Source organism: Canis lupus, chromosome 32 (genome assembly GCF_003254725.2).
Source record: "Canis lupus dingo isolate Sandy chromosome 32, ASM325472v2, whole genome shotgun sequence".
In the NCBI taxonomy this organism is placed as follows: Eukaryota; Metazoa; Chordata; class Mammalia; order Carnivora; family Canidae; genus Canis; species Canis lupus.
The window spans coordinates 20437527-20463342 of record NC_064274.1 but is presented as its reverse complement, the minus strand read 5'-3'; the positions used below and the strand labels follow the sequence as shown (position 1 = coordinate 20463342).

Genomic DNA, 25816 nt, shown 5'->3' with positions numbered 1-25816 from the left:
GTGTTAATGTATTTATTTTTTTCTCTAGCACATTCATTCTAAACTATTCAGGAAATATCTACCACAGTGAGGGATAACAAAAAAGCTTTACTGTGCTCATTTAAAAAGATTTTCCAATTCTGAAATATGGTGTACCACTCTTGTTATTGAACCATAAGGAAAAAATAATAGCTGGGAAAGATAGAATAGTCACATGGTCAAGGAAATAGAGGAAATATTTTCACACTAAAAACTTTAAAAAAAAAGACTCTGTTAAGAATGGAGATTCTGAGAGACCCAAGTGTTACAAAATTATAAAGAGTGTAGAGGCTGTATCTTTATTTTGATACAAAGGTAGGATCCGGCCATAAGACCAGCCAACATCATAGTCCTGCCATTCATCAGTTACCCTTCTATGAGGTCCTTGAGGAAAGAACATGCACTGAGGAGGCAGGCAAGAGAAACACTGTGTATGTAGCTGGCACAAAGATCTTAAGGTCACAAAGTCCTGTTTGATCTGCAAATGAACTAGGGCAGTCCCTATGAAGAACTCCTTCTGTCTAAACTAGGTTAGGCTCACTGGCCAAAAATCAAATCAAAAAGCAGATAAACCCTGCTTCATCACTTCCATTCCCAATCTCAAACCCAAATCAATCCAAGGAAAGAGTAATCAAGGCCACTGCAGACATGAACAGGCTGGAGGTTGTCCGTCTGCATGTGTCTACTGCAAAGATGGCCTGGACGTGATTTGCTTTCTGGGTTTATATTCCTGTTTGGGTCAAGGGAAAATGTTATCCATAAGGAATGTCCACCAACAAAAGGCTAATTTACAAGCACCCTGGATCATCCTCTAAAGCATACTGATTCTTCTTTTTGTTTCTGTGACTCTTTTCTTCATACTGTATCATAAAATCTAATAGTAAATGTATTCTAGATCTCAATGGATATCTGTGGAAGCGTGGGAAAATACGATTTAAATAACCAGGAAAACTATGAGGGTTTCTGCAAGCATGCAAGGAGAAATGAGGTCAATGAGAAAGGATTACTGGTCAGTATCTAGTTTCTTAGTAGGAAGACTTGGTTTTCAAAGCCCCGCAATATTTTTTTCTTATTTCTTACACCTCTCTTGTCACCTCATATTATGGCTAATACACATCTCTTTTTCCATTTCATACAGAATGCCTGAGGCTGAACTTTGTTGTATCTTTGTATCCCGATAGCCAACAGTCTATATATAGTATATGCCAATATGTGTTTTTGTGTGTGTGTGTGTGTGTGTGTGTGTGTGTGTGAATATGTGTTTTTTTTTTAAAGCAAATATTCAGCCAGCTACTGAGTTGGAAAAAGAAACAGGTATTACAGATAGCTCCTTGAGAAACATATAGCCTTGTATGGAGAGCATTCTAACGTATATGGGACAACTGTCATAGTAAATGACCTACAGAATTGAGTATCAAATCCTGTTCTAACAGAATATGAATACTATAAAAATTTGTAGTAGGTACAAGTTAAAGTGATGTAGTTCATTTGGGGGTGAGGCATGGTCGAGACAGTTCTATTTAAGCCTTAAGGGTGATTAGAATCTGGAAGGGATTCTTGCTGAAAAAAAAAAAAAAAAAAAAAAAAAAGCCAGAGACCACTTTAAGGTGGATTCCCGCAGAGGCAACCTAAGACCTTTGCACGAGGTGGATTCCTTCTGCCCAAGGCTAAGAGGCGCAAGGGTGGGGGGGGGGGGTAGAGGGGCGGGGTGGACTGGGCTTCCTCAAGCCCTTGCTTTGCATTATAAACAGAGTGGGAGTCCACGGGGTTGTGGCCTGGATTAGGACAACAAAAGCAGCTTTCCGTTACCAGCCCTTTTCATTGCTTCGGTAGGTGGAGCTTTTCCTCTCCTTTCTCGGGTTCCCTGTTTCTTGTCACCACCACTTCCTGAGATTCTCCTCACGGTTTAGATGAGCCGTACGGGAGACTCAGAGGGGTTTCCCCTCTGCACGTGCGAATGTAGTTGTAGTTGTAGCGGGGGGGGGGGGGGTGTGGGGGGCTGAGCTTGCAGAACCCAGGCTCTGCTTGGAGAGAATTTTTTTTTTTTTCTTTCGCACTTTCTGCTGAGGTCTTTCCCTGCCGTTCTAGCTGGCTTGCAGCGGAAAGGAATCGTGGTCAAGTGAAGCTCTAATGCTTTCTAAGGAGCTCCGAGGCTGCCCCGGTCCTCCGGTGCAGGGCACGGCAGCACGAGGCGGGAGGTTCGCAGCTCAGTGCGCATGCTCGGAGAGGTTGGCCAGGGAGGGGCGCTTCAACCCCTGCCTCCTAGACACTTCCGGGGCGGGGGGAAGACCGGAAGTACGGGGGCGGGCGCCTACTTCCTAATCTCGCTTCCCTGCGGGGCGCCGCGGCTCTCGGCTGGCGGACGGTCGTGTCTCTGTTCGCTCTGCTTTTCACTTTGCCGCGGGACTAGAAATGGACCCAGGGGGAACCTGAGCCCAGTGGGCGGCAGCCTCTGCGGTAGCGCGTCCGTTTATTCCAGCCTCGCCCGGCCCTCTTCGGACTGTCGTCAGCACCCTGGTGCTCCACGCCGCCTCCGGTCGCCTCGTGTTTATTCCCGGTCAGCGGCGGCTCCTCCCGCCCCGCCCCGCCCCGCCCCGCCCCCCGCCCTTATGTACGATCGAGCTCCCCGCTTGCTCAGATTGGCTGAAGGTGGCAGCACTGAGGAGCATGTGGGCCCTGGGTCCTACCAGGTACCTGTCCTGAGGCAGCAGGCAACAGGTAAGAGGTAGGCAAAGGCAAGCCTGACTGCCACAGCACCTCACTGTCGGCCACGTCCACTTCTCTGTGCTTGTTACACATAATGGTACCATTTCACAAGTGCAACAAAGCATAAAATAGGGAAAACACTCTCCTTATGTTACAGGTGATGAATGGCAAGATCATTCCTGTGTCGCATTTCACAAGGTCACCAAGCCCATGGGTAGGACTTTCGATGTTGCAGTGGTTGTCTCCATCATACTTTGAGGTGCACCGGTTAGATCTAGGAATTTGATTTCCTGGCTCTGACGACTGTTACGAGTCTTCCAAGTCTGTATCCTTCTTACCGCTTACTGTTGATTTTCTTTGTAATCCTGTCGCCTTCACGTTCCTCTGCTACCATGAACCCAGAGTCACTTCATTTACGAACATGTAACTTTTCTATTTTGCAGTGTGATTTAAAGATAATCCCGTGTATTTTTGGATAGATGCTTCCTAACTGTCCATATCCATCTTCTTCTTTTTTTTTTTTAAGAGTTCATTTATTTATTTATTCATGAGAGACCCACAGAGAGAGAGAGAGAGAGAGAAAGAGGCAGAGACACAGGCAGAGGGAGAAGCAGGCTCCCTGCAAGGAGCCCGATGTGGGACTCGATCCCAGGTCCCCGGGATCGGGCCCTGTGCCTGAGGCAGATGCTCAACCACTGAGCCACCCAGGCATCCTCTCCATCGTCTTTTTTAATTTTTATTTACTTATGATATATATATCTATATATATATATAGAGAGACAGAGACATAGGCAGAGGGAGAAGCAGGCTCCATGCACCGGGAGCCCAACGTGGGATTCGATCCCGGGTCTCCAGGATCGTGCCCTGGGCCAAAGGCAGGCGCCAAACCGCTGCACCACCCAGGGATCCCCCCCTCCATCGTCTTTTTGAACATACTATTGAGAGCCCACATTCTGGGGGGGGAGGGGGGGAAAGCTATGTTTGAAGAGATGGAGTGGGAATGGATAATTAATTACTTGCAATAATTATTTGCTCTCATTTGTTTGCCGTTAGTGACTTAGGGGAAACATTTAACGAATACTTATAATTTGCTGTCTGCTTTTTTTAATTTGATGATTTTGTGGAGCTTACTACCATCCAATTACAGTTTTTCCCTGGTTAATCTGCATTTCCCCTATTGTTACACTATATTTTTTTAACAAACGCTATTACCATGTTTACATGACTGATCAGATTAGGATATTATGTTGATTTAGGCTTCTTTGGGTGGAGTGCAGATTTGTCATTGTTTTAATTTTTGAATTTTACTGCTTTTCGGCTGTGACGTTCAGTGTTCTTGGAGCCTTTGTCTATATTTAATACAATTGAGTTGTTGTAAACATTAACTCCCTAACAATATATCAGCCACCAACCACCACCCCAAATACTTATGCCTGTGATGCTTTTCTATCCTTATTTTATTTAACACAGCTGAACACTGTCTTTAGAAATATTTTTTCCCCTGATATCTGTAACATCATTCATTTTTTCCTGGTTCTTTTTCCAATTATCTTGAAACAGTGCCTGATGCATGGTTAGGTCCTAACAAACGTTTGTTAAATGTTGAATCAGGCAATCGTTTTTCCCCTCAGTAATCAGTTCTTTGTTGTCTTCTTTAAAGGTTTTTATTTTTCTGAATGTCTTTTAAATGTTTATATATTTTCCTTCCTTTGGTGATTTCTTTTCTCATGCACTTTCTTGTTCAAATCCATAGTTTTAACTATTATCCCTATTCAGATTCTTATGGCTTCCAAAAGAAAGTCTTCAGAGAGGTGGGTGATTTATATCTCTAAGATGAACTTTCTCTTGATGTTAGGGCCTTCTCATTGCCCTTACTTTTTTGAACATCTTTATCTGGGTGTTCTCTAACATCTGAAACTCCCAAGTGTCTGAGTTCATCATTTTCCCCATCATTACTAACCCCTTTGAAAAATTCCCTATCAGTCAATTATAAACTTTACATTTTGGAATTATGCTAGACTTTTTATGACTGACCATGCCCATTGGTCATTTAGATCTATTGATTCTATATTCTCATTGTCTCTTAAATCAGTTCCTCTTCTTCATGTAACTGCCCTTGACTGTTCAGGCCTCGTTATTTCTATTCTAAGTTAAACCAATAAAATATTGCTGGTTTTCCTCTATTTCAGTTTCCAACTTCTCTCTTAAGGCTAAAATGATCTTCCTAAGATATAATTATCTTATTTGTATAAAAAAATTCCTTTTAACACTAAGGTTAAAATCTGAACTACTTAACTTAGTGCATAAGATTCTTCATGGTCTGATCCTTTACCTGGCCTTCCACATCCTCTCTCACCCACACCCAACACTTTACCCACATACTATCAGCAGTTTCAACTTTGCATTTTCTAGAAGTTCATGCTCACTCACCTCCAAGCTTTTGTAGCTGCTGATATTTTGCCTTGCGTGCTGTTCCTTTGTTTCTCACCTGGCTGAGTCCTACATACTCTTTTAGACTGAGGTAAAGTGAAATTGTTCTCTGACTCTACTATTTTTCCAGTTTTTCTCTGACTCCTTCATGACTCTTTCATAGCACTTTGATACTATATCTTAATTTATCTGTTAACTTATCTGGCTGCCACACTGTTACTCTCAGTTTTTAGCTCAATACCATAACACATAAATAGTTAATAAAAAAATAAACAGTAATTCTTGGAATAAAATTTTAAAACAAGTCTAATGAGCTACATATAGCAGAATTAAAAAACTCACTACATGACTTATGTGAACTCTGCACCTTCTAAGAGATCCTTATTTGTGCTAAGGAGAATTTAATTGCTGTTTGAACTTGATTTACATAATAAATGGCACCCTACATCAGCTGTGTATTAGTTATCTGTATTGGTTCCATACCAGTTATCTAAGCTGGGTAACAATGGCTCCTAAATATATTCTTCCCCAGATTTCTTCTTTGATGAAGGAGTGGTTAGCTTTACCTGCCACAGAAGCATGAGCTTTCCATGCCCTTCCACTCATGCCTATGAGCTTATGCCACCAATAATGATTTATTTTTATTAGCCAATCAATTTAGGGAGACCACCTCAGGGAATGCAATTGGTCTTTAAGTTTAAATAAACAATATGTATGTGATTGCTGTATATGTTGATGTCCCTGAAGATGAGTATGTTTCAAAGATGTAGCTATTGCTTTTATATGAAGAATGACCTTTGTGTTTTGTGGCAGTTGCTGTAGCTGTAGAATTTGCCCTTTAATCACATGCTGCCCACCTTCTTTCTCAGAATGGACTGACTTTTATTGCTTCATGCCAGTTTGATTTATCTTCTGCTGTTGGTGCCTCAAACTCAGTATTTCCCAAACTGAACTTACTTATTTCTCTTCAAATTATCCCTTCTCCTTCTATTCTTAATTTCTTCTTTCTACCTGACAGTTTGATTTATCATTCATAGTTGGCATTTCACATGCCAATATATCCATATGTCTCAAGTCAGAATTTTCTCTCACTCCACTAACCCTAATTCCCCAGAACCACCTTCTCCCATATTTTATACCTTAATTATTGGCAGCATTGTTTGTAGTTTATTATTTGTCTGGCTTTCCCATTACTGGAGGCCAGAGTTTTAGCTTATTCATTATTATACCCTCACTGTCTCTCTCTGCACACGATAAAGCATTCACTATTGTTGAATGAATGATTAAAGAAAGGTGTAATTTAGAATATCACTGATGAATTCTGTATTTATTGATTAATGTTCAGGGCACTATGGCAGGGTGGCTAAACATCTTGATTTATGTGGGAACATCCTGGGTTTAGCAATAATGTCTTACATCTGAGCAAACTAGGACAGTTTGCCACTCTAATGTACATTAGGTATACAATAATGAATAAAACAGACAAGTCCCTTCTTTCATGGAGTTAATCAGTATAAACACTTTAATTTTCTTGTGGTTTTGCTTGAGGTCAGTGTTTTATGTAAACTTCTAGCCTATTGATGAAAGATTCTATATAATTAATTATTGAAAACTTCAATGAGGATTTTATGAGTACTGGCTTTCTTGAATACGTGTTTTCTATTTTGTGTTCTTTTCCATTTTTCTATGAATTTCAGTATTATGCAATTAATTTCACACTTGTTTAGGTAGATTCAGTTAGAATCTCTGCTATGGTGTTAGAACAGCTGCCTCAGAACTAGTCTGAACTTAGCTTTCTTAGTTTTTATATTTATCTCACATTACCTCATTTGTATGAACCTAAATTAAAAAAAAAAAAAACTCCAGAAAATCTTTTCTTGTAAGATTAAACATTTAGGCAGAAAACTGCATAAAAAGTATGGTGTAAGAGGTAAACACTCAAGAAATATAACTTGTCCAATTTCCCTTTCAATTATACCTTCTTTCCTCTCCCTTAAGCACTTTTCTGATTTTTATGGCAATCATTTCCTTGCTACTCTTTATGGATTATTAAATCTTGTTGATGAAATGACCCCTTTATCATAATACAACATCTCTCTTATCTTTAGTATTTCTTGTTCTAAAATGTACTTTGTCTGATTGTAATATAGTCACTCCATCTTCCTTTGATTTATAGATGCATGGCATATCTTTTCCATTCTTTTATTTTTAACACTTCTATGTCTTTATGTGTTATGAGGGTTTTCTGTGGACAGCATAAAGTTAAGTCTTAGTTTGTTATCCAGTTGAGAATCTCTGCCTTTTATATTGGGGTATTTAGAACTTTTCTGTTTTTAAAATATTTTATTTATATGACAGAATGAGAGAGGGAAGGAGGGAGTGTACAAGCAGGGAGAGCGGCAGGCAGAAGGAGAGAGAGAAGCAGACTCCATGTTGAGAAGGGAGTCCAACATGGGGCTCGATCCCTGAGATCATGACCTCAGCTAAAGGTAGACACTTAACCCCTGAAGTGCCCCAGAATTTTTCTATTTAATTTAACTATCAATATTGTTGTGTTTAAATTTACTCTCTTGATATTTGTTTTCAGAATATATCTCTTCATTCTCTTTATTTTTTCCCTACCTTTGTTGAATGAGTTTAGTTGTTTGGTTTACAATTTACATCCCTAACTTACCACAGTCTACCTTCAAATAATATAGTATCACTTCTCATATAGTATGTGAACCTTAATATGGTGTGCTTTCATTTCTCACATCTCATCTTTTGTGCCGTTGTGGTCATATATTATACTTCTATATATGTCATAATGTCACAATAATTTGAAAATGGTTTGTCTTCCTCTCTAATTTTTCCCCACTCAGTTTCCCTCCATCAATGTACTTTTTAAAAACTTTATTTATTTACTTAAGTAATCTCTATATCCAACGTGGGGCTTGAACTCACAACCCTGAGATCAAGAGTTGCACACCCTTCTGACTGAGCCAGCCAGGTGCCCCGTATCAGTGTATTTTTCATTTCAGAACTTTGATCTGGGCATTTTTATATCTTCCCTTTATCTCTTCATCACATTCATCTTTCTTCTACCTTGTTAAACAGATGGAGATTATTTATAATAGATAATTTTAATGTTCTTGTGTGTTAATTCCATCTTCTCACATATATATCTTTCTTTCACTGACTTTTCTCCTGTTTATAGGACATATTTTTCTGCCTCTTGGAAGACCATTTCCTGGTGTTTGCACTATTCGTATTTTTATAATCTTTAGCTTGGTTTGTGTGTGTTTATGTGTGTGTTTTGAAGGAAATCTGTGTCTTGTTCTCTGATTGTTTACCCTGATTTGGAATAATTCACTGGTATCCTGGTTTTTCAGCTCTACTGGATGACCCTTGCTTTTCAAAATGGACCTTGGCTTCCTCTTAAGGATTTCTGTCCTTGTAGTCTTTGTTACTATCCAAAAGTACTTTTTTTTTTCTTGCCTTTGGACAGTTGGTATGAACTATCAGTTGCTAAATTAACACCTAGAGTTTTAGTATCATTCATGAAACTTTTACTCATCACCTCTGTGTGATTGAGGACTTCTTCCTTTTCACCTTCCAAGCATTTTAGAACTTGAGATATTTTTCCTTGTTTAAAGTCATTTAAAGTTAAAGTCCTGCTTCAGTAGATTGTTGGTTTTTAAAGGTAAGGTCTATATTTTACTCACTTTTAAATGCCGCAATACCTAACCAAATAATTATTTCTTTTATTTAAAAAAGCTTTTAATTCCATAATAACATTTACAATATCATTACTGCTCTTCAGGGCTCAGATTGCCTTTGCTCTTGACACATTTGCTTATGATATGACCAATTCTATGTCCTTAACCTCTACACCTGTTTCATTAAAGGTTTTATTTTAATTCCAGTTAGTTGATATAGTGTTATATTAGTTTCAGTGATTCAGAATAAAATTAGTGATTTAACATTTTTGTACAACACCCAGTGCGCATCACAACCAGTGCACCCCTTGATCTCTACTGCTATTTAACCAATCCTCCCACCTTCTCCCTTCTGGTAACCATCAGTTTGTTCTATACACTTAATAGTTTAATTTTTGGTTTCTCTTTTGTTTCCTTTGCTTGTTTGTTTCATTTCTTAAATTCCACATATGAGTGGAATCATATCGTATTTGTCTTTCTCTGATTGACTTATTTTACTTTGAATTATATTCCCTAGCTCCATCCATGTTGTTGCAAATGGCAAGCTTTTATTTTTTTTTATGGCTGAATAGTATTCCTATCTATCTATCTATCTATCTATCTATCTATCTATCTATCTATATCTACATATCACATATTCTTTATCCATTCATCAATCGATAGACCTTGAGTTGTTTCCATATCTTGGCTATTGTAAATAATGCTGCTATAACTGTAGTGGTGCATGTATCCCTTTGGATTAGTGTTCTTGTGTTTTTGGGTAAATACCTAGTAATGTGATTGCTGGATTGTAGAGTAGTTCAATTTTTAACTTTTTGAGGAGCCTTCATACTGTTTTCTATAGTGACTTCACAAGTTTACATTCCCAGCAACAATGTAAGATTACCCTCTCTCCAGATCCTCACCAATACCTCATGCTTCTTGTGGTGTTGATTTTAGCCATTCTGACTGGTGGGAGGTGATATCTCATTGCAGTTTTGATTTGCATTTCCCTGATGATAAAGTGATAATAAGCATTTTTTCATGTCTCTGTTGGCCATATGTATGTATTTTCTGGAGAAATGTCTCTACATGTCTTCTACCCATTTTAAAATTAAATTATTTTTTATGTGTCGAGTTTTAGAAGTTCTTAATGTATTGTGGCTATTAAGCCTTTCAGATATGTCTTTTGCAAATGTCTTCTTGTATTCCATAGGTTGCCTTTTAGTTTTGTTGATTGTTTTCTTCACTGTGCAGAAGCTTTTTATTTTGATATAATCCCAATAGTTTATTTTTTTGCTTTTGTTTCTCTTGTCTCAGGGGTCATATTTGGAAAAAAGTTGCAAAGACAACTGCCAGAGAAGTTACTGCCTGTGTTCTCCTCTAGCATTTTGATGCATTCTTGTCTCACATTTAGGTCTGTCATCCATTTCGAGTTTGTCTACAGTGTAAGAAAATGGTCCAATGTCCTTCTTCTATATGTGGCTGTCCAATTTTTCCAACATAATTTGTTGAAGAGACTGTCTTTTTTCCATTGGATATTCTTTCTTGCTTTGTTGAAGATTAGTTGACCATAGAGTTGAGGGTCCATTTCTGGATTCTTTATTCTGTTCCATTGATCTATGTGTCTGTTTCTGTGCCAGTACCATATTGTCTTGATGATTACAGCTTTGTAATATAGCTTGAAGTCTGGAATTGTGATGCCACCAACTTTGGTTTTCATTTTCAAAATTCCTCTAAGTATTTGGGGTCTTCTCTGGTTCCATACAGATTTTAGGATTATTTGTTCCAGCTCTCTAAAAAATGTCAGTGCTATTTTGATAGGGATTGCACTGAATGTGTACATTGTTCTGGGTAGCATAGACATTTTAACAGAATTTGTTCTTCCAATCTATGAGCATGGAATGTCTTTCCATTTCTTTCTTTCTCAATATTTTCATAAGTGTTTTGTAGATTTTAGAATACAGATCCTTTACCTTTTTGATTAGGTTTATTTCTAGGTATCGTATGGTTTTTGGTACAATTATAAATGGGATCAATTCCTTAATTTCTCTTTCTTCTATCTCATTTTTAGCGTACAGAAATGCAACTGACTTCTGTGCATTGATTTTATATTCTGCCTCGTTGCTGAATTCCTGTATGAGCTCTAGTAATTTTGGGGTGGAGTCTTGGGTTTTTCACATAAAATATCATTTCACCTGCAAACAGCCACTGTAGAAGACACTGTGGAGGTTCCTCAAGAAAGTAAAAATAGAGCTACCCTATGACCCAAGAATTGCACTACTAGGTATTTACCCCAAAGATACAAATGTAGTTATCTTCAGGGGCCCCAGTGTTTATAGCAGCAGTGCCACAATAGCCAAACTATGGGAAGAGCCCAGATGTCATTTGTCATCTACAGAGGAATGAATAAAGATGATATGGGGTGTATAAATAAATATATATATATATATACACACACACACACATATGTATATATAATATATATGTATATCTATAATATATGTATATATAATATATATGAATAAAATATATATATACACACATACACACATACATATGTATATATATACATACATACATATAATGGAATACTACTCAGCCATCAAAAAGGATGACATCTTACCATTTCAATTGATGTGGATAGAACTAGGGGGCAGGATATTATGCTGAGTGAAATAAGTCAGTCAGAGAAAGACAATTATCATTTGGTTACACTCATATTTAGAATATGAGAAATAACACAGAGGATCATAGGGGAAGGAAGGGAAAATGAATGGAAGAAATCAGAGGGAGAGAAGCCATGAGAGCTTCTTAACTATAGGAAACTAACTGAGGGTTGCTGGAGGGTAGGTGGGTGGGGGGATGGGGTAATTGGATCACGGGCATTAAGTAGGGCATGTCATGTGATGAGCGCTGGGTGTTACATGCAATTGATAAATAACTGAGCTCTACATCTGAAACTTTGTACTATATGTTGGCTAATTGAATTTAAATAAAAATAAAAACGTGGACTTTGAAAGAAATACATAATTTCTTGTTTTAAAAAGACTTTTATTATTAGTCCAGATTATTAGCAAGATTTTAAACTATACTAATTATTACCATATATTCTCCTTTAGTGTATAAGATTCTCACAAATTTTGAGTCCTCACTTTCATTCTTTTATTACCTATTGATGATAGCTGTTCTCTTCCAAATCTTCTGTGATATCTGTGTTGCTTAAACTATACTCATTTTCTTGATACATTTCTTGAAATTTTTTATCAGTCTTTCAGAAGACTAAGTCTGTCTACTAAGTTTATTAAGTCTGTCAAATTTTATGATTATTTGTTCCAATGAAATTTGTATCTTAGCTTTGTAGACCTTTGTATCTTAGATTTGTACAACTTAGATTTGTAGACTTTTGTATCTTAGATTTGTAGGCGGCAATCAAGAAATATTTACTGAGCACCAACTATGAACAAAAGCAAAGAGATATTATTAATTACTTGCTGTAAACTCACTTTAAATTATTTCAATCTAACTTGTCTCTACAACTTTATATATGCTATTCTCTACAAATGATAGATGTTCCAAAATGTAAAACACTGGTCTTCTGAGAATTAAATATATTTTTAGCTAAATGTAACTTATTTTCATCTCAACCAAATATTCTTAGAAGAAAAAAGCCTTTGTTTTCTATTTCTTTAATTATTTTTTCAGTTGTTTAGGAATTCCAGTTTTGTAGGTTCTTTAATATAAAACATTCTGCTCTTAAGTCAGGTTTTAAAAGATGCAGCAAATTCTGTGGCTCACCATTAGTTCTGATAATATAGTATCCACAATTGAGATTACTAAATGATTTTATATATTTTGAATGCTTTTTCTCTGAAATCACTGGGACTCTGTCGTATCTTCCAGTGATACGATTTTTACTTTTATAGGTGGCTACGCACCATTCCTTTCTTTGGCTACCAGAGAAAGTACATTTACTGTTGCCTCTAACACTGAGAAAGCTGTTCCAGGGCCAGGGCACTATAATGTTTCAGAAGCACAGGTAAATTTATAAAAGTTATTATATATAATTGTTGGTGTTGATAAAAATTATATTTTCTTCCTCTAATAGGCTAATATGTCATTTATCAGATTTTATTTTCCCTTCATATTATCATTCTTTTAATCTATATTTTGTTATTAGAATGTGAGAAAATAGAAGTGTTTAATGTTGATTGCCTGGTTGAATGTTCTTCATTATTCTATGAATTCTATAAGACATAAACATTGTTTTATAGGCTATAATGGGCAGATAATAGGATGCTGGACAGATAACAAAAAAATAGATTTCTATTACATTTTCCCCCTTGACTTCCAGTTGTCTTCTCTTTCATGTGCATTACATATACACATAATTCTTCTTCCCACATATATAGTTTAAAAAGCACAATTAATTATGTATAATTTTCAAGTATAACTTCCCTGACAGAGCCAAATTCCTCTGAAGGAGCTGCTGCATTCAGAAATGATATTACAGTGTCACTACGAATTAGATCTTTAGATTAAGACCTTTTCTACTTTTGTTTTTTTCACATTCCTCTTCCATTATTCTGCAACCTATAGATTAAATGGTAACTAAATATGACATGAGATATTTTGAAGAAGTGGTTAGTAGTGTGGGCTCTGGAACTAGACTACATTTGAAATCTGTCTCTGTCACTTATTAGCTCAGACAGATTTCAAATGTAGGTAGATTTAATCTTAACTAATCTCTTTGGGCTTTAGTTTCCTCATCTGTAAAAAAGGGGTACTGAGTTTGTAGGCTTTTTCTAAGAGTTAAATATATTAGCAAGCAATTTAGAATAGTGCTTGATTATAGGTAGCATCCAATAACTTTTTATCTACTATTAGTGTTGCCATTTTACAATAGAAAAGAGAAAGAAGGAGGGAAGATGAAAGCAAGGTGTTGTAGGAAGCAAAGAAATGCAAGGGGACCTGTTAGTTTCTGTAACTGATTATGAAGCTGTAGGTGGCTTAATTTTTTCCATTACTCGTTCTGTGTTTCCCATCTCTTTAAAGGAACTTTATCTGATGGAGTTTTCAGCTTGATGTAGTGACTAGAATCTTTAGTTCTAAGGAGTGTGAGCTCTTGATTCACAGGCTTCCTTCTCAAACGTTTAAATAAACTTGCTCTTAGCATTTTCACTGGACATTATAGTTCAGGGAGGCTCTGCATGGTGTCTCTGTGTTCCATCCCATCGCGGTGCCTGTGGCTGTCATTAGTACTGTTTTTCAGTCTTGGTCAGTGTTAATCACCTTAGCCAATACTCTTCTTATTTTGCTCTCTAGCAACAGAGCCTGGAATGGCCATTTGATGGTCTCAACTTCCAATTCAGTAGAACATTTATGGCTCTTCCCTGGGTTCTTGAAACTTCCAGCATACTAGCGCCTAGAGGGCAAAAAGCAAAAAATAGTAACAGGTCATTAGATGTCATCATTAGAAGTGTCACTCCGGCTTCCATTCCGTGGCTCACAGCCGGCATATTATGGGTATATGGGCTTGCTAGTTTTACCAGTAGTTCTTTTAAGACTGTAACATTATTCCAAGAGGAGAATGCAATAAAATACACAATAGGTAGTTTTCAAACTTCTTTAATATGACAAATATCAGGATGTTGGAATATTAATATTGATTTTAGTCAATTCCATATGTAAAATAAAGTGCAATTTAGATCTGATTATATTTTATCCCAAATTGGGTACATTTCTTGAATTTCAAGAATAAGGAATTAGGAAATGTACTTTTTAAATGCAATGGGCGATCTAAGAAAGAGTTCTAGTATTCTCTGTTTTTCTTCTTAAAAATATAAAATGCCAGGAGAAGATTGGTTTCCTTGGTTTAAAAAATGACTCTGACTTACTTATTCTATTGCTGTTTTTTTTTTTTTTGTCCATTATTATTTTAAATGGCTGAATTAGGAAATGTGTTTGAAATGTGACATAGTTAGCATACTAGTTCTATAAATAATTAATATACTGGAAAATAAAGAAATAATCTTATTGGAAATAATCTTATTTGAAGTATTTAACAATTTATTTTTATACTTTTTTTTTGAAGCATAGATTGAAATATTCCTTTCTGTTAGCAATTACATAGAAAATGTTATTTGGAGACTTCAGATGAAATTTGGAAAGATAGTGTAGTTGTAGTTGTGAGGGCCTGCCTCCACTGTGTATAATTGTTGAAGCTCTTATAAAAACAGAACAGTTGGGAGCTGAAACTGTGTGCCCCAATTTGGTCTTCTCTATTTCTCTGTTTTTGTTATGGTTATTTCACTTTGATTATAGTTGTCACTACTATTGCAAAGTTGAAAGTGACGATGGGAGTATTCATTTTCCTTTCCAGCTCTTGCCCAGTTATGGGCAAATTCATTTTTTCCTTTTTCTCCTCTAGCATATCTGAAGCATGCTAATTTTTTTCAAAAGGAAATTTTCTTAGAAAACAACATAAGGGAATTTAAGAAAATAAAAGAAGCAAAAGAATGGAGTTTACGAAGTGCAAGTTTCTGATCCTCCGATAGATAATTAGCTTATTAGGTCACATACCTTATTCTGTTTGTATTTTTTCCTAGAATGAATTTCACTCCAAAGGGTCAGTTCAAATCTCATTTTTGTTTTCTGGTTCTAATTCTCTTTTAGTTTGTGACCTGTCTGCATGGTGGATACCATTTTGTTCCTTGCTATATAAGATTGATTTTAGATGTGGAGATCTCTTCCTTGGATACAGATAAATAGTTTTTTCATTTTTCCACAATCTAGCCCTAGTAATAGATGTTCAAATTAGGTTTGATTTTTGATCTGATACATTTCACTAGAGCTGAATAATAGGATAATATCGTACATGATAACAGTGCATGGCTTCACCCTTCAGATGAGACTCTGCATCCTGTATTGTTGGGAAGTTGCTGGCAATGTAGTAATTCATCAAATAGCCACAGCGTATAGCCATGACTCAAGAAGTAGGAAGGGTGTTTCTCACAAGTTTTCATATACTTCATTACATCATATACTTCATTACCTCATAATATAATTTTTGGGTATTTATCTGACACATAGTAGTTCCTTTTATAACCTCTTGTTATTATGAAATATGAATTGGTAATTATTAAATATGAATTATTGGAAAAAAAGTCCTGGTTAATTTCAACCAGTTAAAAAAAATCAGATTAATTTTACTGCCTTCTGTTGAAGTTCAATATAAATTCAGATTGCAGTGTGAAATATAAGATCATAAAGACTAGAGTAATGGCTTTCAAAGAATTAAGATTTGAGATGTTCTCTTTTCACATGAGTTTACTTTTTATGTAACTTGCAATGTTAATGTTTTTGCAAAATCATTAAATTTTGTTACAGATCCAAACTCTTTAAACACAGGGATTATGGTCTGATTAAAACAGTTATCAAAAAAAAAAAAACAGTTATCAAGTAGTGGGTTGGCTACCTAAGAATATAATTTTGACTCATTTTGTAAAAAGAATATCTCTTTTGTGTATTTTTGGAAAGATGAAAGCCGAATAAGAGACAAAGTAGAGATAGGCTCAGTTAAGAGTGATTATGAACATCTAACATATATACCATGAGAAAAGGTCTATTGACAAATCAGGAACTTAAATCTTATCTGATCAATCAATGCCAACCATTATTACTATGAATTATTTTTGAAATGATTACACTATGAGTGTTAATTGAAACTAATAAGATGGAATTTTATCTGAATTCACTGGCTATTAGGCAGTTGATAATTTTCTCATTTCAGAGAATCCAGACATGTGGCATAGAGAGCTGTGGGAGATTCCTCCCAGTCCCTTCTCTGCATTAAACAATGTTTAAAATTAATCTGAGCATAAAACCAAGCTGTTAAAAAATTGAAGAAAAAACCACCAACCAACCAACCAAAAACCCATGCTGTTGCCAGTAAGCCTACATAGGCATCCCTGGAAATGACCAAAAAATAGTTCATGAAAATAATTAATCCTAAGCAAGCTTGGAAGGCTTATATTTTCCCTGCAGTGTGAGTACCACTATTTGTACCTTGTTTCAGAGGTGCATATTCGCTATAGGCCTTAGTGTATACTCTTTATTCTTGCTCTAGAACTTTGGGGATTTCTTTATTTTGATTCCTGTTTTAAAACTGAGTTTTACATTCTCTTTGAGCACTTTGAGTACAGTAAATTTTGGTTTGAGTTCAGAGTTAAAACTGACAACTGTAATTGTCATCCTCTTATTATCCCCTTATACTAGAATGATACCTTCAGTCAAGATACCTTAACTTTCACAGGTTGGATTTTAAAACTCTTTGTTCATATTGATATATAATGCTTGTTAACTAGGTATTAATTATAAAGTGCTTCTTTTAATTATTTCATGTTTTTTTTCTCTCTAGTATAATATAAAAGGAGGTCATAGTCTACAAAACCGGGAGAAGCGTTTTAAGAACTTTGGTTCAGAGAGTCCAGGACCAGCAAGCTATGATCAGTTTTATCCTGGAACATTAGATACCGTGAAAAGAAAAGCGCCACAGGTTAAAGAGCATTTTCAGTCACTGTGTCGCTATGTTAAGTTATACTTCTGACATTTCTTTTAGTTAGAATAGAAAAGGTTTTATGTTTTATGTGGTAAATACATTAAAAAACTTTAAAAATTAGTAGGTTTATTGGTATCCATATTTCATAATTAAATGAATATTCAATGTGTATAAACTAATTTTTTTATTTATTAACAACTGACTTCATTTTTGCTTATGATAAACCTATAGTCACTTCCAGTGTCTATGGTGAACAGAAAGGAAAGGAGTTTTTAAAAACCATCTGAGTAGTCTACCTATGTATAGAGAGGAAACTCTGTGATAAATATTATTAATAAAACAGTGAAATTTAAAACATGTTTCCTGAAATAAAAAAGCTTAAAATTTAGATGGGAGAGAGATATATAAATTGCTACTAATGCAAGATGAAATATGATAGATGCTAAATAAATAACTATGTAATTAAATACCATAGGAATTTTAAAATTATTATTTTTAAGGGAGAGAGAGAGAGCATGGGGGTGGTGGGCAGAGGGAGAGGGAGAACCTCAAGTGGGCTTTGTGCCCAGCTTGGAACCCGAGGCAGGGCTCAATCTCACGACCTTGAGACTGTAACTTTATAGCCAAAATCAGGAGTCAGATGCTTAACCAACTGAGTTATCTAGGCACCCCAAGACTAGTATATCATGGCAAAGTATACTTTGTAGAGGATTTATAGAGGAGGTTAGCCTTGAGGAATAATGTTGGAATATGCATTTCAGGCATGGAGAACTACGTGAGTGAACAGAGAAGTAGAGTCCATGGAAGACAATAAGGTTATATTGACCCAAAGTAAAAAAAAAATGTGTAGGAATCTAGCAAATGATAGGTTTGGAAAGGTATGCTGGTGTTATGTAATGAATAATTATTATACCAAAGGCCTACCCCTTCAAAATACAAATCTAGAAGATTTTGATTGCAGTTTATTTAGAGTGGTTCTCTTTTCTCTTTCCATATCTATTTCACATAGCTTATATTAATTACATTTTAATCAGCTTTGTTTAGGGGACATATTTTAGGGCTCAGTACTCAGATGAATGTCAGGTCAATGACAATGAAGTTAAGGTTAGTAAGCATATTTAAGTATCAGCTGTTTTGTGTGTGGGGACAAGTAAATGTTCATTTACTTATGCAGGGGCTTATCAGACTTTTTTTTTTAGAAGGACACATTTGTTTTATTAGACATTAATCTTTTATATTAGTGACACTGTATGATATTTTCTGCTGAAAAGTAGTAAATTATCGTTTAAGATGTGTCAATGTTTTTAATGGACACATTAGGAATTTTTCTGCTTGCTTGCTTTCTTGCCTGCCTTCCTTTCTTCCTTTCTTCCTTCCTTAACTAACTTCCTTCCTTCCTTCCTTCCTTCCTTCCTTCCTTCCTTCCTTCCTTCCTTCCTTCCTTCCTTCCTTTTATAAATAAATCATCAAGATGAAAAGTATAGCATAGGGAATAGAGTCAGTAACATTGTATAACTTTGGGACACCTGGGTGGTTCAGCAGTGGAGTGTCTGCCTTTGGCTCAGGGCATGATCCCAGGATCTGGGATCGAGTCCCACAGTGGGCTCCCTGCTAGGAACCTGCTTCTCCCTCTGCCTAGGTCTCTGCCTCTCTCTCTCTGTGTCTCTCATGAATGAATAAATAAATCTTTAAAACAAACAAACAAAAAACATAGTATAACTTTATATGTTGACAGATGGCAATTGTATAGAATTGTCCAATTATTATGTTGTGCATTTGAAACTAGGATCAGACATGTGCTAGAGACTTTGTATAATAGACCTAATTCTAGGCACTGATAATACATAGAAGACAAATCATTGCTCCTCAGGATCATAATTTTAATAGGGAAATAATGACTATAATTTAATACAAACAGTTGATGCAATGCTATTTTAATTAAACATATGTCATAATAAAATGTCTACTAGTAGCCCAAAGTAATGATATCACAATCAAACTGGATATTGAAGAAGGATTTGTTAAATAGTTAAAAAGAATGGGAAAAACTAGTCCAGGCAGAGAAAACCATGTGAATAAACGCATTGAAGTATTTAATGGCATGTTTGGAAAAGAATAGAGTTCTTTAGTATATTTGGAGTATAGAATCTAAGGGAGGGTAGTAGGAATAGAGGATGGAGAAGGAGATAGGGATATATTTTGAAAAGTCTTGACATCATGCAAATAATTTTCTAAAGTAATAGGAGAAGTCATTCAATATTTCCATTTAACTTGGAAATAAGTCTAATAAGTATCACTGAAACTACTTAATAGTGGTCTCTAATGATAAAAGAAAATTCTGTCAGTGATAGTATGTTTATAACATGTCTACTGGGCATGCATACATTAAACTGTAACATTTATTTATTTATTCAGAAACAACAGAGGATCAATATATTCTGAGGTAGTTTTCCAAATAACTAAATGATTTAAATGCCAGTGTTTCATTTGCTAAATTTTATACTAGTATTTCTACTATCTGTTACTTCTTGTTTTTATTTAAATTATAAACTATTTGATGCTAAAGGAAATTTTGGAAAAGTGATAATCACCTTGAACTTCTGACTCTGTTCATTCTGTTAATTTTTGCATAGCTTTTTTTAGTTTATCATAAAATTGTGTATATATTACTATATATACATATATATACTTTCATATATATTACATACCTATAGTCATAAATTCTATTTTCTATTTCCATTTAGCATTATGTCATAGACATTTTTCTTGCTATCTTGTCAGCATAATTAGGATATTTTTATAGGGCATTAGTAATATGGAGATAAATCAGGAGCTAAGAAGGAATGAGGCCAGGAAGTGTTATAGAAAAATATACAGTTTATTTTTCCCTGGCAGATATTATGGTAGTATAGCACAAGTAACCACTGAACTGGTGATTGATGATGTGGCTGTAGGAGTGACTGCCTGCTGTTAGCATCAGTAGTATTTATTTACTAAACAAGGTAAATAACTGAGCCAGGTGAGAGAGACTCCTTTACTCTTAAGATGGCTTTAATAGTAATATTGTATATTATCTTAATTTATATGATTAAGTGAGACTTGAATTTACTTCTTTAAATTACTTTTATAAAATAAACATTTTTGGTTTATATTATGAAATGCATTAATTCAATATTTAACAATTGCCTTTTAGTAAATTTTAATATTTGGTTCTTTATTCCTTTTCTTGTCTCCAAGTAAATAATATAAAATGTTTTCTTACAGAAAATTTCAAGGGCACCACCTCCAGTTTCCAGAAGTGTTGATGTTCCTTCAATTCCTTCTTGTGGACGGTCATATGGTTATGATATTAATGAGGATGGCGGTATTATAAAACATTTTCCACCTGCTAGTGACAGTACACTAGGTCCAGCATACTATAAACCTCAATTGGTAAGTATAACACATTTCTTATTGACAATTGGAAGATTGTTTACGATTATGCATGTTTTAATTAATGTAATACTAACTGCAATAATAAATAGACTCCCAAATCTCTGTGTCTTAATACAGGTAGTATTCTTTTTTTCCCCATTCATGTGGATACTCCTTGTTGATAAGAGGCTTTCCTCTAGGTAGGGATACAGGAACACTTATTCCATTCATGTTACTATCATCCTTGAAGGGCTTCAGTTCATAAATATCCAGCCAGCAGAAGGGGAAAGATGGAGGACTGCTAGTGGGAAGTTTTTGTGGCCAAATCTGGGTGTTAAAGCTCAGTCACATAGATATACTTAAGTGCCAAGGAGGCTGGGAAATGTAGTCTAACTACATCTAGGAAGAAGAGGAAACAGGTTTTACTTACTAGAAGTCTCTGTTACAATGTATAATCCTATGCAATACATAGATATTCTTTTCCTGAATTTGAAAGGGAAAAAGCATTTTTTTAATAAAGAAATTTGAATCTGATAGTGTAAGCATTATTTATTTCATAAATGTTTATTAAAAAGTTAAGGAGCATCTCTTTTTTTTTTTTGAAAACATTTTCTTTCCTTTTTTAAAGATTTTATTTATTTATTCATGAGAGACACAGCGAGAGAAAGAGGCAGAGGCACAGGCTGAGGAAGAAGCAGGCTCCATGCAGGAAGCATGACGTGGGACTCAATCCTGGGTCTTCAGGATCACACCCTGGGCTGAAGGTGGCGCTAAACCGCTGAGCCACCCGGGCTGCCCAAGGAGCATCTCTTTAATTAAAATATCAAGCATATTATAGCAGATCCATCTTGTGCAGGTTTTCAGATTCAAACCTGGCTAAAGCTGAGACAAAATTTCATTTAGCCAATTGAAATGTATGAATTATCCATGAATATGGATAATATGTCTGGTTTTATTTAATTACAAGACTGAAGTACATAGTGCTGTATTTTTATACTTTTATGAGATCTGGAAGAGGAATCCTCATGAGAAAAATGGCCAAAATTAAGCATAGTCTGAAGGAGAAACTGAAGAGAGACACGGCTTGGGCAAGGAATAGATATTTTCAGATTTGGGTTGACCTTCACTCTCAGTACTCTGTAAGTTTTCATTTGTATAGGTCTCCATCATTGAGCTTAGGTTCAAATATCTTTAGAAACCATTTGGTTTGTGGCTGTCTTGGGGCATTTTGGGGTCTTAGATCCTTTGAATTGTTTAAAGTTAAAAAATATTTTCTGTAATTTATATAATTATGCATAGACTAGTACAAATATAATAACAGATACCCACAAATGCAAACTGGTACAGCCACTATGGAGAAAAGTATGGAGGTTCCTCAAAAAGATAAAATAGAACCACTGTAATCCAATAATTGCACTACTGGGTATTTACCCCAAAGCTATAAAAACACTAATTAAAAGGGATATATGTACCCCTACTTTTATAGCAGCACTATTTACAATAGTCAAGATATGGAAGCAGCTCAAAGGTCCATTGAAAGATGAGTGGATAATGAAGATGTAGTGTGTATATATATGCAATAGAATATTACTCAGCTATAAAAAAGAATGAAATCTTGCTTAGTGTAACAACATGGATGGATCTAGAGAGTATAATGCTAAGTTAAATAAGTCAGCCAGAGAAAAACAAATACCATATGCTTTCATTAATATGTGGAATTTAAGAAACAAACAAGAAATGAGTAAAGGGAAAAAAAGAGGGAAAGATAACCCAAGAAACACACTTTTGACTATAGAGAACAAACTGGTGGTTACCTAGAGGGGAGCTCAGTAGTGGAATGGGTGAAATAGGCAATGGGAATTAAGGAGTGAATTTGTCATGATGAGCACTGGGTGATGTATGGAATTGTTGAATCACTGTATTGTACACCTAAAACTATACGCTGTGTATTAACTGTACTGGAATTAAAAAAAAATAACTGATATCCATGGACCCACCATCACATATAACTTGGTAAAAATTTGTCACACTTGAATTCACTGTATTTTAACAACTGTTACCTTACCCAATTTCTCTCCCTCCATTCTTTTCCCTTTGCCATAGTAAACATTAAATCTTTATTAGGTACACGAATAACAATATATATTGTAGTATGATTTTAAAATTTTAAGTGAATTCTATCATTTGGTATATAGATTGCTTGCTATTTCACTTAATGTTTTATTTTCTAGATTTGACCATGTAGATATATTAGATCTAATTCATTAATTATTCCTGGTTAGTACTTTTTAAAAAAATAATTTTTAAATTTTGAAATAGTTTCAGACTGATAGAAAAGATGCAAGAATAATAAACTTTTCCATATAACTCAGATTCTGCAGTTAGCGTTTTATCACATTAGCTTTATCATTTTATCTCCCTATATATTTTATAGTTTTTATTAAGGAATTTGAGAGCATATTTCAGACATCATGTCACTTTTACCCTTAAATACTTAAATGTAAATTTCCTAGAGTACAACATGTTCTCTTTTATAATCATAATGCAGTTATCAAAATCAGGAAATTTTCACTGATATAATACTAATATCTAATCTACAGATTTTTTAAAAGATTTTTATTATTTGAGAAAAGAGCAAGAACAAGCACAAGCAGGGGAAGGGGCAGAGGAAGAGGGAGAAACAGACTGAGCAGGGAGCCTAACTCGAGGCACCCTCCAGGATCCCTGGATTATGACCTGAGCCAAAGGCAGATGCTTAACCGACTGAGCCACCCAGGTGTCCCTAATCTACAGATACTTTAAAGAAAGTGCTAATGATCTCAAGGATATCTTTTTTTTTTTTTTAATAATTTTGTTCTGGAGTGAATCTGGTATTATATTTTGCATTTAGTTGTCCTGTCTCTTTGGATTCCTTGAATTTGGAACAGTTTAGTCTTTGTCTTTTGTAACCTTGGCTTTTTGTAGAGTATATCCTAGTTACTTTGTAGAGTATTTCTTAATTTTGGGTTTGTAGAATAGTTCTTAATTTTGGGTTTGTGTATATTTTATCATGACTACAGTATGTTTAGATATTTTGGCAGAAATACTCCAGAAATGACGTATCCTTCTCAGTGTATCACATAAAGAAGCACAGTATGTCTGCCTATCTCATGATAAGTGATGTTAGCTTGAGGTGGTGTTTTCCAGTTTTATCTACTATAAAGTTACTATTTTTAAAAAAATTATGAACATTTTGTGGGGGTTAATTTAAGAATAAGTAGATATCTTTTTCTTCATCAACCTCACTAGTTCAGTATCCTTTCATGATGCTTGATTAAATTTTACTGTGATGTTTATCAAATGGTGGTTTTATGATTCCATCTTTAATATTTATTTGTGTCAAATAAAGAGCTTTCTTTATCTTTCCCATTTCTAACAGCATGGATTCATGAATTCCCCTTTTACTCAAAAAATTATAATTTATTATTCTCATTATTTATTTTAAGGCTTAAATTACCTCAGATTTGATCTTTGGGAGTCCTTTTAAGCTGCTTCTAGTGTCTTTTTGACATGTCCTCATCATTCTTTAAGCATTTCTTTATCTTCTGGCACAGAATGTTCCACGTTCCACAGAATGTTCCACGTTCACCAAATTCTTTTTCCCTGACCCATCCTAGAATCAGACATTTCCTTAAGGAGCCCTACTTCCTTTTAATAAAGAATGGTATTTCAAAACAAGATCAGTATACTGTGTACATGCATTGCTACTGGGATGTCATTGCTTTAGGTTATCAATGGACAGAGTTAGAAATCCATACTTATTTCTTATCTATCTACTAAAAACTTTTGAGTTTCTCCTGACTCCTGACTTTGACAATTATGTTGATGTAAAAGAGAGTATCTTGTTCTTAGGAAATTCTAATCCAGTACCACAGGCTTTTTCTAGTCATTCCTTTTCTATGAGAAACTTATTACTCTGTTATTCTCAATATATATATTTTTTAAATTTTTATTTATTTATGATAGTCACAGAGAGAGAAAGAGAGAGAGGCAGACATAGGCAGAGGGAGAAGCAGGCTCCATGCACCGGAAGCCCGATGTGGGATTCGATCCCGGGTCTCCAGGATCGCGCCCTGGGCCAAAGGCAGGGGCCAAACCGCTGCGCCACCCAGGGATCCCTGTTATTCTCAATATATTTACTTACTTGCTTGCTCCTGTAAAACACTGAAATAATTTCACTGCTAACCCATCACTGCAAAAAAAAAAAAAAAAAATACAGTCTTGACAAAGTACAAAACTCTTACTATAGATGACCTTGAGATTCTATGCAGACAGGAAGTGAAGGCTAAGATAGACTTGTAAACTGTCTGCTTGAACATTGAAGGTGTGCCCTAACACATGCACAGAGTACCTCTGCAAAGGTTCGAGACTTATTGGTTCAAGACATTTAAGGAAATGCCTAGTCCAACCTTTGTCTGACCATTACCTGACCACTCAGCTAACCAGACTGAGACTTCAGTAGACACCTATGACAGAGAATACAGAATCTAGAGATAGTCCAGAAAAATCACTAACCATACCAGTACCAACAAACCCTTAGGTGGTGGTGGGGATTCTGATTTTCAGAATTACCACATTGTATTATCTAAAATGTATAATTTTCAACAAAAGAAATGAGAAATCCAAAGAACAAAAAAATATGGCCCATATGTAGGAAAAGAATCAATAGAAACTGTTCTTGAGGAATCCAGCATGTTGGACTTATTAGACAAAGTTGTTAAATCAGCTATTTAAAATATATTCAAAGAAGTAAAGGAAGTTATGTCTAAAGAACTAAAGGAAAATATAAGAACAGTGTCTCACCAAATAGAATATATCAATAAAAAGTTACAAATTGTAGAAAGAAATAAAGTAGAAATTCTGGGATTGAAAAGTACAGTTATGGAAATGAAAATTTACTAGAGGGATTCAGCAATGGGTTTGAACTGACAGAAGAAAGATTAAGGAAACCTGAGGAACAACTCAATTGGTA

The 25816-nt window shown here is 35.3% G+C and overlaps 1 protein-coding gene and 1 long non-coding RNA gene across 43 annotated transcripts in view; one reads left to right on the top strand and one right to left on the bottom strand.

Moving 5' to 3' along the window:
* The first annotated feature begins 2589 nt into the window (after positions 1 to 2589).
* The window catches only part of STPG2 (sperm tail PG-rich repeat containing 2), a 533064-nt gene continuing 509837 nt past the window's right edge, over positions 2590 to 25816 (top strand). For 33 of the 41 annotated variants that reach the window (XR_007407755.1, XR_007407756.1, XR_003126915.3 and 30 more), the window contains exons 1-4: positions 2591 to 2736; positions 12758 to 12870; positions 17251 to 17388; positions 20656 to 20823. Coding sequence is in view for 21 of the 41 variants with exons in the window: in XM_049104917.1 (XP_048960874.1) it covers positions 2628 to 2736; positions 12758 to 12870; positions 17251 to 17388; positions 20656 to 20823 (528 nt within the window). In the remaining 20 variants the exon portion in view is untranslated. Of the gene's footprint in view, positions 2737 to 12757; positions 12871 to 17250; positions 17389 to 20655; positions 20824 to 25816 lie in introns of all 41 variants that reach the window. The other 8 variants (XR_007407754.1, XR_003126948.3, XM_049104915.1 and 5 more) reach the window with 4 other exon arrangements.
* LOC112645083 (uncharacterized) lies at positions 11885 to 24414 on the bottom strand. Of its 2 annotated transcripts, XR_003126962.3 has the most exons (3): positions 24302 to 24414; positions 13803 to 14256; positions 11885 to 12288 (listed from the first exon to the last, which is right to left on the bottom strand). It is a non-coding gene; the product is annotated as an uncharacterized LOC112645083 (long non-coding RNA). The 2 variants fall into 2 exon arrangements; XR_003126961.3 differs by lacking the exon at positions 11885 to 12288 and having other exon boundaries at positions 13681 to 14256.